General features: G+C 37.3%; 1 protein-coding gene across 6 annotated transcripts in view; it reads left to right on the top strand.

Annotated features, from left to right (window-relative positions):
• Positions 1–17,652, top strand: part of LOC109918860 (structural maintenance of chromosomes protein 6) — a 72,044-nt gene that overhangs the window by 25,474 nt on the left and 28,918 nt on the right. For all 6 annotated transcript variants that reach the window (XM_048596709.1, XM_048596710.1, XM_048596711.1 and 3 more), the window contains exons 7-14: positions 2,132–2,212; positions 2,357–2,458; positions 6,082–6,201; positions 7,751–7,849; positions 8,180–8,326; positions 9,273–9,361; positions 10,135–10,299; positions 13,584–13,762. In XM_048596709.1, coding sequence (XP_048452666.1) covers positions 2,132–2,212; positions 2,357–2,458; positions 6,082–6,201; positions 7,751–7,849; positions 8,180–8,326; positions 9,273–9,361; positions 10,135–10,299; positions 13,584–13,762 — 982 coding nt within the window. The remainder of the gene's footprint in view (positions 1–2,131; positions 2,213–2,356; positions 2,459–6,081; positions 6,202–7,750; positions 7,850–8,179; positions 8,327–9,272; positions 9,362–10,134; positions 10,300–13,583; positions 13,763–17,652) is intronic.

Raw genomic sequence — 17,652 nt, 5'->3', positions numbered from 1 at the left:
CTCTCTGCTCCTATGATGCTGCTTGGCCTGCTGTGTTCATCCAGCCCTGCACCTTGTTGTCTCGGATTCTCCAGCATCTGCAGTTCCTACTATCTCTCATAAGAGAATGTGTTGGGATAAGGGGGACATTTTCAGGATGGCAACCCGTAACTAGTGGAGTGCCACAGGATTCAGTGCTGGGGTTATAATTATTTGCAGTATATATTAATGACTTGGATGAGGAAAGTGAACATATGATAGCTAAGTTTCCAGATGAAACAAAAATAGGTGAGAAGGCAAGTGGTGAGGATGACAGAATCTATATACAGATCTAAACAGGGTTGAACAAGTGGTCAGAAACTTGACAGATGGAATGTAATGTGGGAAAATGAGGCTGATATCTAGTTTGGAGGGATTGCCTTGTGAGGAGAAGTTGAATAGGTTGGACTGTACTCATTGGAGTTTTGAAGAAAGAAAACTGACCTTATTGAAATACACATGATTCTTAGGGGACTTGACAGAGTATATGCAGAAAAGTTGTCTCCCTTTTTAGGACAGTCTAGAACCAGAGGACATAATCTCAGAATAAGGGGCTGCCCTTTTAAGACAAAGATGACAGAGAATTTCTTCTCACAGGGAAATGAATTTGTGGAATACTTTACGATAGAGGGCTGTTGAGGCTGGGTGGTTAAGCTTATTAAGGCTGTGAGAGAGAGATTTTTAATCAGTAAGGGAACCAAGGGTTAAGGGGAAACTGCAGGAGAGTGGAGTTGAGGATTATCAGATGATCTGTGATCTCATTGAAAGTTGGACCAGACTTGATGGGCCGATTGGCCTATTTCTGTTCCTACGCATATGGTCTTAGTGGAAGACTGAAGTCCGTCCACAAGCTCCATCCCCTGCCACTCACTCATCCCTCTCTTTGTAACCTGAGTATCCTGTGGACCTTGAGATGAACCTCTGACCATTTATGTGCTCAATCATATCTATACTGCTTACTTACATCTGTGTAAAGAATACTCATCCATGCTTTTTGCCGCCTTTAGACTTGAGTATTGTATTGCTGTCTTGGCTGTTCTTAAACTCTTCCATATCCTTGTTGCTGATATCCTAACTTAGACCAAGTCCTATTCATTCACCGTCCATTTGCTTGTTGATCTGTATTGACTCATAGTTGGGCTGTATTATAATTTTAATGCTCTTTATCTTTGTCATTTCTGAACACCTTTGGTGTGTCTTAGGTGTTTCAATGAGTTAGAGGTGTATTAGAAATTTAAGTTGTTGTTTTATAATGGGTGATAAAAGGACTGTTCTAATAATGTTCTGCTCAAATGTCTGAAAGTGAGGAAATTGATTTGATTTAAGTTCGCCTCCCGCAAGATTGAGTACACAGCATCTTCAGCTATTTGCAGAAGCTATGGTTCACAAAATAAAAAACTGCACATCTTGTGTTATGAAAAAGATATGTTTTGCAGCATACGATTTGCTACTGCCTGAACTGATGGTATAAATATAATGCAACAGGAAAGGCTGTCTTTAAGTCATGTAAATGCAGTTAAATACAGTTAGGCAATTCAAATTACTACTTGCTTTTTCAAGACTGTTGACAGCTGGGCTTATTAAATTAAATGTAAAATGTTGGAGAATGTAACCCAGATGTCTTCTGTTTTCTCCTGCTGAATTTATTAGTCCCAGATGAATTGGTGAGTGGTTCTAATTAAATTTTAAATCAGTAATAAAAGGAGCCCTCTTGGCACAGCAGTAGCATCCCTACCCCGGACCAAAAGGCCTGGCTTCATGTCCCACTTGCTCCATAGCAAATTTAGCATCCCCAAACAAGGTAATTGAAATTAATTGTAAAAGTTGAGGCCCAAAATTGGTCTCACTGGCTAGTTTCACAACAGTATACATTTTCCTGTGGTTTCTAATTTGTGCTGCAGATTGTGCCAAAATTGATTTTTTAAAATTACACCTGTTTTTCCTAACCAAACTGTTCAGAAATCTTAGTACATACCTCTGGAGCATGTGGGACTTGAACCTGGGTCTTTCAGTCCAGTGGTAGGGACACTACTACTGTGCCACAAGAGGGCTAGCAAGATTAATAACAAGGTGTAGTTGACCAATTCAGTAATACAATTGTATTTCTAAACAGGTGGATAACCCAGTGTCAATTTTAACACAGGAGATGAGCAAACACTTTTTGCAATCCAAAAGTGAAGCAGATAAATATAAGGTAAGTCATATCATGTGTGTGGAGATAATCTGATAACTGAAAATATAAGCAATTCCTTCCTCCATCCTACTTTAAACATTTTAAGCATTCAATCAAAACATTAATTTTGAGTTCAAGAAACCAACCATATGATTTTTTGAAAAGTTTTTTATGAAGGCTACTCAGCTGGAACAAATGCGAGATGATTATTCCTATATCATGCAGACGAAGGCACTAACAAATGAGAAAATTGAAAAACAGGATGAAGTAAGTAAAAGTGTGTACAGTTTCCTTTGTTCAATTAAATGTTGTGTGACTTCAGTATGGCTCCATTTTTGTTGTGGTTATTAATTATTTCTTTAATCCTTTTAATCTTTCTCCTAACTAATTTCTTAAATTATTACAAGACACTTTGTATCTTTTTTTTTGTAAAGAGCTTGTTTGTATTGGTTTAGAATTAGAATTTGTAAGTGTGGATCCTGTTCATTACTCCTTTAGTATAAAATAACAGCTAATAGCATGAGTGGCTAAATAAGTTTTTTTTTTTTCTGTATAATTGGTAAATTTTAAAATAGTGTCAACTAATTTACGGGAAATATTTGAATCCTGACGCACGTTCTTTACTGTGCTTGTAAATTTCATCTGTGTAGCATTTTGGAAAATTAGCAAGGAGTTCAACTAGTCTGCAGAGATAAGGTCTTGATCTTACAGACTATTTTTCAAATTTCAGATTGTGGCATCTATTTTCAGTGGGTCAAATCAAATAAAAGTTTAAACAATCGGTAAAGTGCTACCAATGTCGAAAATGCTGAAGGCAGTTTGCATGCTGAACAGTGTCTGTCAAGAAAACACAAACTGGTTCACTCAGCTGAGAAATAGTTTATACCTGAAATGTTAGCAGCTTTGTTTTTAGTAATTTTCTCATCCCAACTTTGGAAAGGTAATCAACGTAGTGGGTATTCGTCTTGATTTCTCTACAATAATTAAGCAATATCCTGAAAGAGACAACAAGGTGCAGAGATGGATGAACACAGCAGGCCAAGCAGCATCATAGGAGCAGAAAGGCTGACGTTTCGGGCCTAGACCCTTCATCAGAAACATCAGCCTTTCTGCTCCTATGATGCTGCTTGGCCTGCTGTGTTCATCCATCTCTGCACCTTGTTGTCTCGGATTCTCCAGCATCTGCAGTTCCTACTATCTCTGATTCAATATCCTGAAAGAAGCAGGATTTGGGCTAGAATTTCTTGGTACTTTGCATAAAAAGCCTGACCTGTTCAAATAGTTGCCCATCTACTTTCTGTGAAAGTGCCTACTTTGGAGACTTAGTAGATTTCCAGTTCATAAACTGTGAAGTGTTTGCCAAACAGAATAAAATTATAGAATGGTTACAGCATCATTTGTCCAATTGTGCTGTCTATTATGTCAGACTCATTCCTGTGCAATTGAAATACTTCGAAATAAATCCTGAAAATAGACAGTAATTATGAAAAATTTATCCCCTTGAATAGGGCATTTGCAAAATAGAAAGCCCATCTGTCTATCTGTTTTTCAGTCTTGTCTTTTTGGAGAATGTGATATGATTTAATTTATCCACCAGAAATCTATCAGTCACTTTCTTCTTTGTCACCTTGCTTGGCGCACTGTTATTATGCTTTTTTAAAATCATTATTTTTGTATAAATATCTGATATTTACACACAAGTTTAATCTGGCTGACTCTGGTTATAGTATTTTGTAGAAACCTTTTTTTTGTTTGTTTCTCTTGTAGAATTGGGAAAAGGGCTGGTTTAAAAGCCAAGGATTATTGAAATTTGTTGCACTTTTTTTAAAAGGAAGTTACCTGACATTTATTGCATGTGCTGTTTAGACAGCTGCTTGTTCAAGCTGTTGGGAAAACCCCAGTTACAGGTGACCTGGAACCAGGGGGCTGTGTGCAAATGGAGACTGGGCCAGCAACTAGTAGTTAATTTGTCTGTAGACTAGGGACCTGCCACTGATGGCAAAGACATGCTAACAGTTATGTAGTGGCATCCAGCTAGTTGAACAGCTTGGGAGTTGAATGTTTGGACAGAAACCATTGTTCTGTGTTCTTCAGAATAGAAGGAGCTGATTTTCCTCTGCAGTAGAAAGCATCTTAGACTGACAATAGCCAGTTTATATCCCCTCATCTGTTGCTGTAGGCTATGATTTTTTTAAATTAATAATTCATCGTCCTTTTATAAGTATGACCCAGTCACCCTGTGCCTCCCTGTCTTATGTTGACAATTCATAATTGTTTATCTGTAGTTAAAATCAATTTATTTGTAACCAGTAGTCATTCTTGTTAAGAACAGAAATCTGGTTCATGTTTTCTGTCAACTTGGGTCAAAGTCTGGTAGTTTGGGGAATTTTGCATACATTTTGAAATTTTTAACTTTTCTGATGACTCTGGGAATAGGACAGCTTGATTTCCAGCATGCTATCCCGATGAGGCGTAACAATTTATATTCTATCCTGTAGTCAAATTGCTTGAATTTGTAATTTTTTTTTCTGTTAAACACCGAATATCAAATCAAAAATAATGTTTGCATTTTGAGGATCAGTTGACCCGTGATATTTTACTCAATTAGGTCCTGTAGATTGCTATCCCCTCTCCTCTATTTTTAAGCTAATTGTTTAAATTTATTCATACTGTGCCTCATACTATGTATTCTGCAAATTGCTTGTGTAGCATTATCTATTAGATTTTTAGGAAGGCACAGTGTCTTAGGATTGCTACCCTTAGGTGGCACAAAGGGCAGACAGAAAAGTGACATCATCCTCAAATAATGGGAAGAAGCTGCCTAAAGGTGGTGCTGTAGGGCTTAAAATAAATTAACCTACACTACAGAATAAAAAGAGTTTATTTTATCCTAGGCCCTTACCTTTCTCTCCCGCTTCCCTTGCTGCCTACCAATCTTCCTCAGCCTTCCCATGACTCTTATGCAATAAGGAGGCTGGCCTCCCCTGTTTCTGCCAAGGCCTTAGCCTCCACCTCACTGACCCTTACCAGCAACCGATGTATTGATGATGTCGCCACACATAAATATGGTGATGTCATAGGAAATGCCTGTGCATGTGCCAATGTCATGTCATGCCAGGTGAGGTCACAGGCTGCATCTGCATAAATGTGGCAGCCATTATTGCATTATGGATGATCATTCTGTTTTAGGCCATTTTTGTCAATGTTGATATATTAACACTCCTTTTGTAGTTGATATTGAAAGACCCAAGTTGCATTACAAATAATTCAGATGCATCTCTTTTTCCTTATGCCATTTAGTTTCTCCTTCTGGAGAATTTATTAGTTGTTTTTGCAGAACCTTGGGAAATAAATTTGCTTTGTTTTTCTCAAAGACATAGTAGCTTTCCAAAATCCACATCAACTGCCCTTTATAATAAGCTGTGATTTCAAAGTTATTTGTCCACGTCATTTCAGTTATTTGTTTTAATACTCAAAATTAACAGTCCATACTAATTTTGGTTGTTTAAATCTACTTTGTTTTTTCATGTTTCAAGAATGTATCTTATCCAGCAAAATGGAATAAAGTATATAGAATGATGTAATGTCATGCACAAACATTTTGCCAGATTTTAGGTTTGATGTGGCAAGAAGATGATAGTTTTGTATCTGTACTTTCTAAAGACATCCACACCATAATAATTAATTGCACTGATTCAGACTCCGTTTCTTTATTCCATGTGTAAGAACATCATTCAAAAATACAATTTGTTTGCATATGTTTTGATTCTTAATCCAGTCTATTAGTCATGGCTTAATGTATGATGAACTGAAAATGTACCCCTCAATCCTTGAGCTTCAGTAAGTGTTTTTGCAATTTGTGCCATTAATGATTTATATCTTTTGTAAAGAACCTATCGGAGCTAAAAGATCAAGTTAAGCAAAAGGAAGACCGTTATAAAAGCCTTTCTTCATTGAATGAGCTGCAGGACAAACTGGAGCAACTTAGGAATCAGATGGCCTGGGCATTGGTGAGCACCAGTGAAATAACTTTTTGTCTTGTGGTAATGATTCAGGGGATCAGAACTATATATTTTTTTAATTGCCATGGAAGCACAGATGGCCGATGATTTTTATAGAGAGATTAATTGAAATGTATTTGACCCTTAAGAAAATCGGCTTCACCCTTCCTAGCCTTTTTGGCTTATTATAACACCCGCAGAGATTGGGAAGTAAATTTGCATTGATGTCAGATGTGAGATCTTCTGAAGGGTTTGGTCCTACAGATATGTTGTTGTAATGAACATAATTTGATCCAGGAGCTTTCTTCAAGTGTCTGCTTAATGGTGCCCAATTAGTCTTACTGGCCAGCTCTGCTACAATAAATGGTTAATAATAATGCTTCTAGTGAATGAAATGGATTTAAACCAAATTCTAAAGAGCTTTAAGCATAATTTCCAATATGGCATGATTATTGAGAAATTTAGTAAGTTAAATTCTTGAAAATGAATAATATTAAAGAGAATTAGGAGTGTTTAAGTGAGCAATATTGACCAATACATCACAGACTTGATGGAACTGGTGTTCTGCCCTATTAGGCCCAATTATTTCAAAAACATCCTTCTTGGCAATACTGAAGTATTTCCTTTTTTGTAATAATATAAGCAAAGTACTAATACTTAAAATTATTCTGTTAGCACAGTTGTCTGCTTATTTTCAGGGAAATTTTATATTCAAGCATCAAATTAGAATTTGGGCATTTGTTCTGCAAATTTGGCAAAAGTGTCACAGTTATCTCCTCGGAACCTTTTGCACCCTCAAATTTGCCAGATAATATAGTGTTGTTTAACCATTCAATTTTGTGATGTTTGCAATAAATAGATAAATTTTCAAGCCAATAGATTTGTATTGTTCATATATATTGTTTGACTTGTCTTTCATATGGCTGTTCATAGTTGTTTTTGAATTGACAAATAGTGGGACTTGTAATGGTAATCATCTTAAGTTATTTAACAGTTCAGTGAATTTTGTTGAGCATACGTGAGACACAGAAAATGTTGATATTTCACATCTATTTCATGTTATTAACTTCGGCCTGGTATGATTTCCTGACTAGAGTGTGAGCAATCTTTGGCCAGCATGTGCTCCACATTGTTGTTTATAGTTCAATTGAAGTGCAACAGTTGAAATGAACAAGCCTCAAATTGAACTAACAGCTGTTGTTAGGTGTTGAATGAGCTTTCTATAAGGCATTATTGGTGTTTGTTCCTTTCAAGACATAAAGCACTGACCTTCAAATATGGAAGCTAGACCATAAACCCAGACATTCAAAGTATATTTGCTTTCACAGTCTTGTATTTTGGTATAGACTAAGCACTTATGTAGAGCCATATTTAAATAGGCTTAAAAAATTATAAGCTTTGCTACTGTTCTAACTTTGAATATCTAACTTGACTAATTTCTTGGCTTTTCAATTTCTTTTGCACAGTAGAAAATATGACTGTGGAATTGAATTACAAATTGTAGCAGGAAGAGTATGTTTTTAATTTTTTTATGTTTTTAATTTTTTTATATTTTAAGGTAATTGAAGTTGAAAAGCACCTGCAACCGATAAAAGATCGTATCAAAGTTGAAGAAAGTCGCAGTGTCAAATATGATCAGAAAGTAGAGGAATGGCAGGTGTGTTGGTATTTTGAAATATTGATTTCTTATGGCAATTATTTTGTTGTACTGTGTTATTGATTTAAGTTTTGACTAATTTTGGGTCTGAAGGAATTGGATAAATTGAAGGGGATATATTTTCAGGACAATGGGAAAGAACAGAGAAGTGAGATTAATTCAAAGCCTCTCCCAAATAGCCAGCACAAATGCAGTGGGGTGAATGATCTCCTTTTGTACTTTATCATGCATGTACAGTCAAATTACTACATTTAAACGCTGCTTCTACTGAAATGTAGAAATTTTTATTTTTCCTTTTAAGAATTCTTTTTTAACCTTGCTCCATTGTAGATGAAAGTCAATGAGGCAGAAGAGCGTTTTAAGACAATTCAGAATCAATTACAGAAAATTACAGAAGAGGCCCATGCATTGCGACCACAGTGTTCGACTTTAAAAGATGATGTACAAAGAAAAAACAAAGCATGCAAAGAGACAGAGGTCAGTAGATTTAATGGACTACTGTGGATAGCTGCTTTGATGTGCATTTACTGGATTAAATGGAGTGGTTAGGATCATTCAAATGAAGGAGTTTATCAACTTCATCACAAATCTAGGATTTAGTAGATTGGAATATATTCCAGACTAATGTATTGAATCAGTCTTCTGTTTGAGTTTTTAGAAATGAGTACAAATAAATGTCATACTTCCTTATTTTGCCATGCATGTTGTTGGCTATATTTTAAGTCTCCTGGTCCTCATTGTGGAGTTAGAATTCCTAAGGACAAGGACTATATTGACCTATTTTACAGAGAAAATAATCTTTTCTGTTTACTTTACAAACTTTCCAAGAAGATCTTGGAATTCAGTTGGTTCTTGGGAGATGGATTGTATTAAAAAGTAGATACATACAGGATAGCTCCATGCGCAGAAACAAACATCACTTACATAAAACAAGGAATTGGTTTTAAATGCCCTGCTCTAACCAAGGCCAAAAGTTGCAAACTTGTACAGGGATTTCTCCCTATTTTCCCATGACCACTCTACAGCAAAAAATCACAAAATGTAGCTAGAAAAAATAAATTTCTTTGTTTCTGGGAAAACTATGCGTAATGAATAGAGATAACAAGGTGTAGAGCTGGATGAACACAGCACGTCAGGCAGCATCAGAGGAGCAGGAAAGCTGACGTTTCGGGTCTGCTCCTCTGATTCTGCCTGGCGTGCTGTGTTCATCCAGCTCTATACCTTGTTATCTTAGACTCCAGCATCAGCAGTTTCCACTATCTCCTCGTAATGAATAGAAGTATGTTTATTGCTGCTTATTTTAGATGTCACTTATTTGATTTCTCAATTTTAGCATTTCAATTTTATTGTTTGCATAATTGTATTTCAACACCAATAATAAAATTAAGTTTTTATAAGCCAAATTTTCTGAACTTGCTCGAAGGCAACCTTTCACCGCTACAGGACACAGTTGAAACAACTTGAGAAAGACCACGATCAGTTACAGAAACGAATTGAACAGCTGCGAAATAGGTCAGAATATCTTTTGTATGGTACTGCATAAATAATCAGCAAGTTTCATTTTGCGGCATATATTTTTTTTTAAAGCTACAGCAAATCAGATGTTTGTCTTTTTTTTAAAATTTGCTTAAAGTTTGATTTGATTTAAGCTGGTTCTTGGATTAATTTTGCTGTTTTATCAATGTGAGCTCCTACATCAACACACCCATTGTGGAAATCCTCATATACATCTTTGTTACCTTCAGTTTGACCTATTCCATGTTCTCCTGGCTAGCCCACCACCTTACATTATCAGTATATATCAGGTTATCCAAATTGCTGTCCTTAGCCTAACTTGTACAGGTATTGCTCACTCATCAACCACATGTCCGCTGATGTCCCTTGATCTCAATTGATAGTGTTTTCTTTATTTTGAAATTCTCACCTTTTATTTTCATCTTGCTCTATAGTCTCACTGTTTCTTCCGTAATCTCCTCTGCCTCTGCACAATCTGTGAAGACACTCCATTCAAAACAACCTCTTTTTGACAAAGCTAATATCTCCTCACTGGCAAATTTTATCTGATAACTCTTGGGATTGTTTACCAGATTAGTGGTATTATATAAATGTAAGCAGTTTTAGCTTTAAGTTTAACTTCATATTAACATATTCACCATCTTGTAGCTTTCAGATTTTAGCAAATAATTCATACCTGAGATTAAACTACTTTTTGCTGCAATTGTTTCTCTCCCAATCAAGAATATCATGATTGTAGTAATTTTTACCATACATTTTATTTCAAATAGTATAAACCAAAGTTCAGAGGCTGAACTTCGAGAACGACAGGAAAGAATTAGCTGTCTGCAAAAACAACTGAAAACACTGGAGGACCAAGAGGCCACAACCTCCCAACAACTGGCACAGTTTCAACATGCAATTAGCAAGTCTAGAGATGAACAGGAGAAGCTTGGGTTGGTACCTTAGAGGAAAATCCCTGGAATAAGATTGTAACTGTTCTTGTTACACTGTTGTTATCACTACTCATAATAACATGGGCATTAAGAAGATGTGTTCAATCATTTTTAGAGGGAAAAAAAAAATCTCAATATTGTGACATGCTGATCAGTAAGGACAGAAGTCACTTGTTTATTTTAGAGCTGAAATTCATATGAATTGTTTAAATGCAGGCTTTCACAAATATGTTTCATTTTTTAAAAGTTCTCACTTTTAGTTACCTTGCATCTTTTGCAAACAGAAATCTGCTTCAAGACTTGAGCACATTATTATTAAGGTAGAAATATCAAACGGTGACTGTATTGCTATCCATCTCAAGTTCTTCTGAATAGTCAATGAGGTTTGTATTAAGAATCTGAAGAAATCTGTTTCCTAAATAGGAAAGTTTTCTCAATGTTTGAATGTTACGTTGAGACAAGTATATTGTTTTGAGTTGTGCTTTGGTTATGTTCATGATCTTACCTGTTCATGATTTTTTAATGCTCAAAGTACATGAATCTCCTAGTCTGTTGGACCAATATTGTTTCTAGATTCTTGCCACTTAGGAAGAAGGTCTAAAGCAAAAAGAAATGTGAGATCTTGGCTGATCTTTGAGCTAATCTCATTTAGCAATATTTGCCCTCTTAGCATTAATACCTTTGAAACTTTTTCAGCTCTGATTTAAACTAATAATTTTTTTGGTATTCTTTGTGCACAAAACAGTCTCACTTTATGTTGAAGTGTTCCTTAATTCCCTGAAAGATCTGACCCTGATTTACTGATTATTCCCCCTATTGCTAAATTTCCCAGGCAACAGAAGCAATTTCTCTTCATCTACCCTGTCTTTTCTCCTTGAAAGCCTTGATCGAATCACTCCTTGCCCTTCTAAATTAGAGACAATACAATGTGTTATTAATAATCTTGCTTTATGATTTAATCCGAACATTTGGAAATAGTTTCGAAAAATCTATGCTGTCCTTGCTCCAAGGTCAGTGCAAAGGAGTGAAACTTAACTGTTTAGAGTTCCAGGTGTGATTTAAGCCATTTGATCTCCTTTATTCTATTCTGTAGATGTAAAGACCGTCTTTCATTAATCTTTCTTGATTTTCTGTTTATGATATTTTAATGATCTGGGTATCTGAACATCCTGGTCTGTTTTGGACCGCTACTTTTTCCAGGTATTCACGTAAATTGGGTCCAAAATAGACACGTGATCACATTGAAGCCCGTTTGCCACAGTTATGTCGATTTAAGTTAACTTATCAGCATCTCTTTATAATATTTTACTTTGACCTACATTGCTAATAGTGTCACCTATCTTTGTGTCACTGGCAAGTTTTCATATCTATCCCATCATCTAAGTTGTTGATAAATATGGTGAACCAGTCCTAACATAGATCCTTAAGAGACAAGACTAGATCCTTACCTGTCACTCAACGGATTTCCTAACCAGGTCAGTAATGTGCATAGACTTCCCTACTTCTGGACCAGCAAACCTGGGTTGAAGTCCCACCTGCTCGAGAGGTGTGTAATAACATCTTTGAACATGCTGATCTGGAAATAACTTCCCTTGAGAGGTATTATCATATGTTCTAGTATATCTGTTGATGGTGATATAAACATATCATCTTAGACCTTGCCCAGGCTGCTACTTCAGTCAACTCTTCAAAATAAAATTAATCAGTTTCATGACAGATGACCTACATTTTGCATGTCCAGATTGGCTGTCTGACCAGCTAAAAGTTTTCAAGATGTTCAGCTATCCTCTTTTTAATTATAGATTCAAGTTTTCTGGTCCTTGTGTGAAAGAAATACAGGATTTTTAACAAATATATTTTTGCAATGTGCAATTTCCGAAATCCTGTAAGAATGGCACTGTATTGCCTTGACGGAAAAATGCTAAACCGTGAATATAAGCAAATTGCAACTCTAAACCTGACGGAATATGTACAATTTGTTCAAATCCAATATTGTACATAAAAACATAGATAGAAGCAGGCGGAGGCCATTCAGCCCTTCGAGCCTGCTCTGACATTCTTCACGATCATGGCTGATCATCCAACTCAATAGCCTAATCCTGTTTCCTCCCCATACCCTTTGATCCCATTTGCCCTAAGTGCTATATCTAGTCCCCTCTTTGACAGATTCAGTGCTTTGGCATCAACTACTTCCTGTGGTAATGAATTCCACAGGCTCACCACCCTTTGGGTGAAGAAATGTCCTAAATCGTCTACCCTGAATCCTCATTCTGTGACCCGTGGTTCTAGACACACCCACCATCGAGAACATTCTCCCTGCATCTACCATGTCCAGTTGTGTTAGAATTTTATAAATTTCTGAGATGCTCCCCCTCACTCGTCTGAACTGTAGCAAAAACAATCCCAACCTAGTCAATCTCTCCTTTTACGTCAGACCCGCCATCCCTGGACTCAGACTGGTAAACCTTTGCTGCACTGCTCGAAAGCAAGAGCGTCCTTCCTCAGAAAAGGAGACCAAAACTGCACACAATTTTCTAGGTGTGGTGTCACCAAGGCCCTGTACAACTATGACAACACATCCTTGCTTCTGGACTCAACCTCTCACAATGAAAGCCAACATACCATTTGCCTTCTTTACCGCCTGCTGCACCTGCATGCTTACCTTCAGCAACTGCTGCACAAGGACTCCCAGGTCCCACTGCACACTCCCCTCTCCCAGTTTACAGCCATTTAGGTAGTAATTTGCCTTCTTGTTTTTGCTTCCCAAGTGAATAACCTCACATTTGTGCAAATTATACTGCATTTGCCATTGATTTGCCTACTCATCCAACCTGTCGAGATCATGCTGAAGGATCCCTGCATCCTCATCACAGTTTGCCCTCCCACCCAACTTGGTATCATCTGCAAACTTGGAGATGTTGCATTTTGTTCCCTCATCCAAATCATTAATATATATCGTGAATAGCTAGGGTCCCAGCACTGATCCCTGTGGCACCGCACTAGTTACTGCTTGTCAATTTGAAAACGACCTATTCATTCCTAGTGTTTGTTGTGCCAACCAGTTTTCTGTCCATCTCAATACACTTCCCCCAATCCCATGAACTTTAATCTTGCACATTAATAGCTTACTTGGGACTTTGTCAAATGCTTTCTGAAATATTATAAACAGATGTGCATGTTCAACAATGAAGCATCTAATTTTCTAAATTAATTTATAGTTTGAATCTTTTTCAATACAATAGTTTTGCTTTATATATGGACATGTATATGCTCTGCATCCCCAGAGAAGAAGAAAAAGATGTGAAACAATCTGCTGAATCCAGGAAGGAGCGGCTCAAAGAACTAAAAGCCAGTAGAACAAACCAGCTGAAAAGGTTTGGAGAGAACATGCCTGCATTGCTTGATGCAATAGCGGAAGCACATAAACAGGGTCGCTTCAGGCACAAACCAGTTGGTCCTTTAGGTAAATTTCAGTATTTTATGGCGTAATTGTTTTAAGTCAAGTGCCTTTTTTTGCAATATGTAAATCGTAATTTTTCAAGCTTTATTGTCTTGTGTTCTCTGGTTTTAAGATTATTAAATCTTAGTAATGTCTTTTGCAACATTAGTTAGCTGATCATAGTTATCACAAAGCTAGCAGTTTTTTTAATAGAGATAGTAGGAACTGCCGATGCTGGAGAATTTGAGATAACAAGGTGCAGAGCTGGATGAACACAGCAGGCCAAGCAGCATCAGAGGAGCAGGAAAGCTGACGTTTCGGGTCGAGACCCTTCTTCAGAAATGGGGAAAGGGAAGGGTATTCTGAAATAAATAGGGAGAGAGGGGGAGGCGGATAGAAGATGGATAAAGGAGAAGATAGGTGGAGAGGAGACAGACAGGTCAAAGAGGCGGGGATGGAGCCAGTAAAGGTGAGTGTAGGTGGGGAGTTAGGGAGGGGATAGGTCGGTCCAGGGAGGATGGACAGGTCAAGGAGGTGGGATGAGGTTAATGGGTAAGAGATGGGGGTGGGGCTTGAGGTGGGAGGAATGGTTAGGGAGGCGGGGACGAGCTGGGCTGGTTTTGGGATGCATTCGGGGGAGGGGAGATTTTGAAGCTTGTGAAGTCCTCATTGATACCCTTGGGCTGCAGGGTTCCCAAGCGAAATATGAGATGCTGTTCCTGCAGCCTTCAGGTGGCATCATTGTGGCAATGCAGGAGGCCCAGGATGGACATGTCGTCCAAGGAGTGGGAGGGGGAGTTGAAATGGTTCGCGACTGGGAGGTGTAGTTGTTTGTTGCGAACCGAGTGTAGGTGTTCCACAAAGCGGTCCCCAAGCCGCCGCTTGGTTTCCCCGATGTAGACGAGGCCACAACGGGAACAGTGGATACAGTATACCACATTAGCAGATGTGCAGGTGAACATCTGTTTGATGTGGAAGGTCTTCTTAGGGCCTGGGATGGGGGTGAGGGGGTAGGTGTAGGGGCAGGTGTAGCACTTGCTGCGGTTGCAGGGAAAAGTGCCGGGGGTGGTGGGGAGTATGGAGCGGACAAGGGAGTCATGGAGAGAGTGGTCCTTCTGGAAAGCAGATAAGGGTGGGGAGGGAAAAATGTCTTTGGTAGTGGGGTCAGATTGCAGATGGCGGAAGTGTCGGAGGATGATGTGTTGGATTCGGAGGTTGGTGGGGTGGTACATGAGGGCTAGGGGGATTCTGTTTTGGTTGTTATTGTGGGTAAGGGGTGTGAGGGATGAGTTGTGGGAAATGCGAGAGACACGGTTTTTTAATAGATTGTGATGGAATGTTCTGATGTATAAATCAGAAAGTTAAGTTGAGACATATTCAAGTTTAAGGTCTTATCATGAATAGAAACTAAAAAGAGCTTGCACGGCCCAACATATCTGCCAGAACTATAATTTCACATGTGAATTCAAGTGAAATAATTCACTAATACCATTTTTAACATTGTCTTTTTCTTCATCTCAAAGCAAAACTATTTCTATCTATTTAGATAGATTTATATAACATGGATGACATATCACTAGATATTTTGCTTCAATTATAATATCTCTGTTCCCTTTAGATGAAATTTATTTTTAATCAACCTATTTCTGACTCACCTCTGTCGCAAGTGAGACTTGAACCTGCACTGTCTCGCCCAGAGATGGGGGCAATAGCACTGCACCATAAAACCCCAACGTACTTTTGGATGAATGATGACTAAAAATAGATACTGTAAATTGCCAGCGTGTTCGTGTTGGCAAATATTTGGGTGGTGCTCTGTTTCCTTCAAAGCATCTTCAAATTTAGTTTGATCTGTTTGTTACAAAACATTTTTCAGATGCTGTAATTATAGATTAATTTCATTTGTTGTGTAATAAATATTTTAATGCTTGCATACATTTGGCCGCATTGCATGAATGCCCTTTGAGCCCTGTGATTGATTAGTATTTTAAGAAATATATTAATTTGAAACTAAATCTGCCAATGCTGATATTGATGAAAGCCATAAATCTGTGTGACTTGTTCTCATTATTCTTTAAGCCGAGTCAGCACTTTGAATTGAAAACTGTGTATTTATCTATTTTGCTTGCACTACTTATATTGTTTTATATAGCTAACTAACTTGTGATATGTGCCTTAGAAATGTGATTTGTTAGCAAGAGGAATTGAATTGCAGTAACATGATTACTGCTTTAATTAAGACCAGTTATTGATTGTGAATCATTTTAGATTTGCAGAATATTTAGACTTCAAATTTGATCATTTTCATAGACATTTTGACTTCAATATTGAATGGAAAAAAATGACTTGGCATTTACATATTAAAGTTTAAAGTATTTTGAGCCTGTTAAACTGCCAGATTGAGCATACTGGTGATTACTTTTGATCAAACTGGTAAGAAGGAATCCAGTTAGAGAATAAATAGCCATTTTTACTTATGTTCTGTGGTTTTGCAAATGTAGGTAATTTAAAAATTGGAAGGAGTAGAAGAACATGGTGTGTCGTGTTTCATGAAGGTATTTTCAGGTAGTGAGCTTAGATTTAGACTGCTAATGGAGGGAATTGTCAAAACCAAGAGACTGAATTAAAGTCAATTAATGACATCAATATAAACGGCTGTTTGTATCTATCCCTGCCAGATCTGTTGTCATGGTGGGCTACTCTTGTCTGCCTTGTGGCAGCTTCATGTGTCCACATTAGCTCGTCCACAACCGCTCTGTGATGTCTTACATCAAACCACACCAAGTTGATCCCTCTTTTCCCCAGCCCTCCTCCTTGCCTTCTAACAGAGCTTTTCAGCTTTGGTCTAATGGCCAAGGTACAGCAAACTTTGTTTAGTCGGCCTGTTATGAACCAGCAATCTCAGTAAATCAGCAAAAATTACTAACCTCAAATACTGCAAAGTTTACTGTTTTATTCTATCCAGTTATTATAGTTTTTAATTTATTTATGTCATTGTAAATATACTTGTTGTTCAATCAAATGGCCATGGCACAATACCAACAGTTGATTCGATGATGAGTCAATTTCTCCTCAAATTCGGTGAAGTCGGAGTAGTTCGTTGAGGTTATTTTAGTGATTTGTGCTGTAAATAAAGTATAACATTGATGTTTTTATCACCTGCATTATGTTTCTATTACTCAGAGTGTGTTTTTACAATGATTATGTGGACGTCTTGATTATCTGGAACATCTGATTAATCAGCATACTCCTGGTCCCATAGGGGCCAAATAACAAAAAGTTTACTGTGCTGACATTTTTTGGTTGGCAGGCTTGACCCTACATTTTTTACTTTTGCAGTTTTAAGTACCTCTTTGTTAGTCTTTGGTCTTTATTTGGAATATTAACATAATCTTAGGATCCATATTTGCAAGGTATCTTTTTTTCTTCCATGAATCTTTATTTACTGTCTAGGTTTCTGAGGTGTACATAAAAGTGGATAAAATGAAGCATCATTTTAGCTTTTTTTCTTGCTACAAGCTTGAGTTTTCTTATTGTTAACACTTTCACATTCACAATATTATTTCTAGCTATCTCCCTCCACCATCCTTCAAAATTCTTCATTGCATCTGTGATTTTGTGTTATCACTTGTCCTAACTAGGCAATCTTTTATTACTGGTTTTTGTGTGACACCATCAACTTCAATATTCCGTTTAGTTTCTTTCAATGCATTATTTCTAAATAGATTGTTTTCCTGATGTTCGTGCTCCTTCATATTCTAAATTTCCAGATTTTATTTGATCTATATTTTGCAAGTGCTCTTCTGACTGTAAGTAGTGCTGTGTCATCAGCATATCACAAGTTAATGTCTCTGGCCCCAGTTGTTACCCTTGAAGTACGTCTAATTTTCTTAATTTTTTTTTTCTTATGTGTA

The sequence above is a fragment of the Rhincodon typus genome, chromosome 5, assembly GCF_021869965.1.
Source record: "Rhincodon typus isolate 14 chromosome 5, sRhiTyp1.1, whole genome shotgun sequence".
NCBI classification, from domain to species: Eukaryota; Metazoa; Chordata; class Chondrichthyes; order Orectolobiformes; family Rhincodontidae; genus Rhincodon; species Rhincodon typus.
Note: the sequence above shows the minus strand (reverse complement) of the source record. Positions and strands in the feature narration are given on the sequence as shown.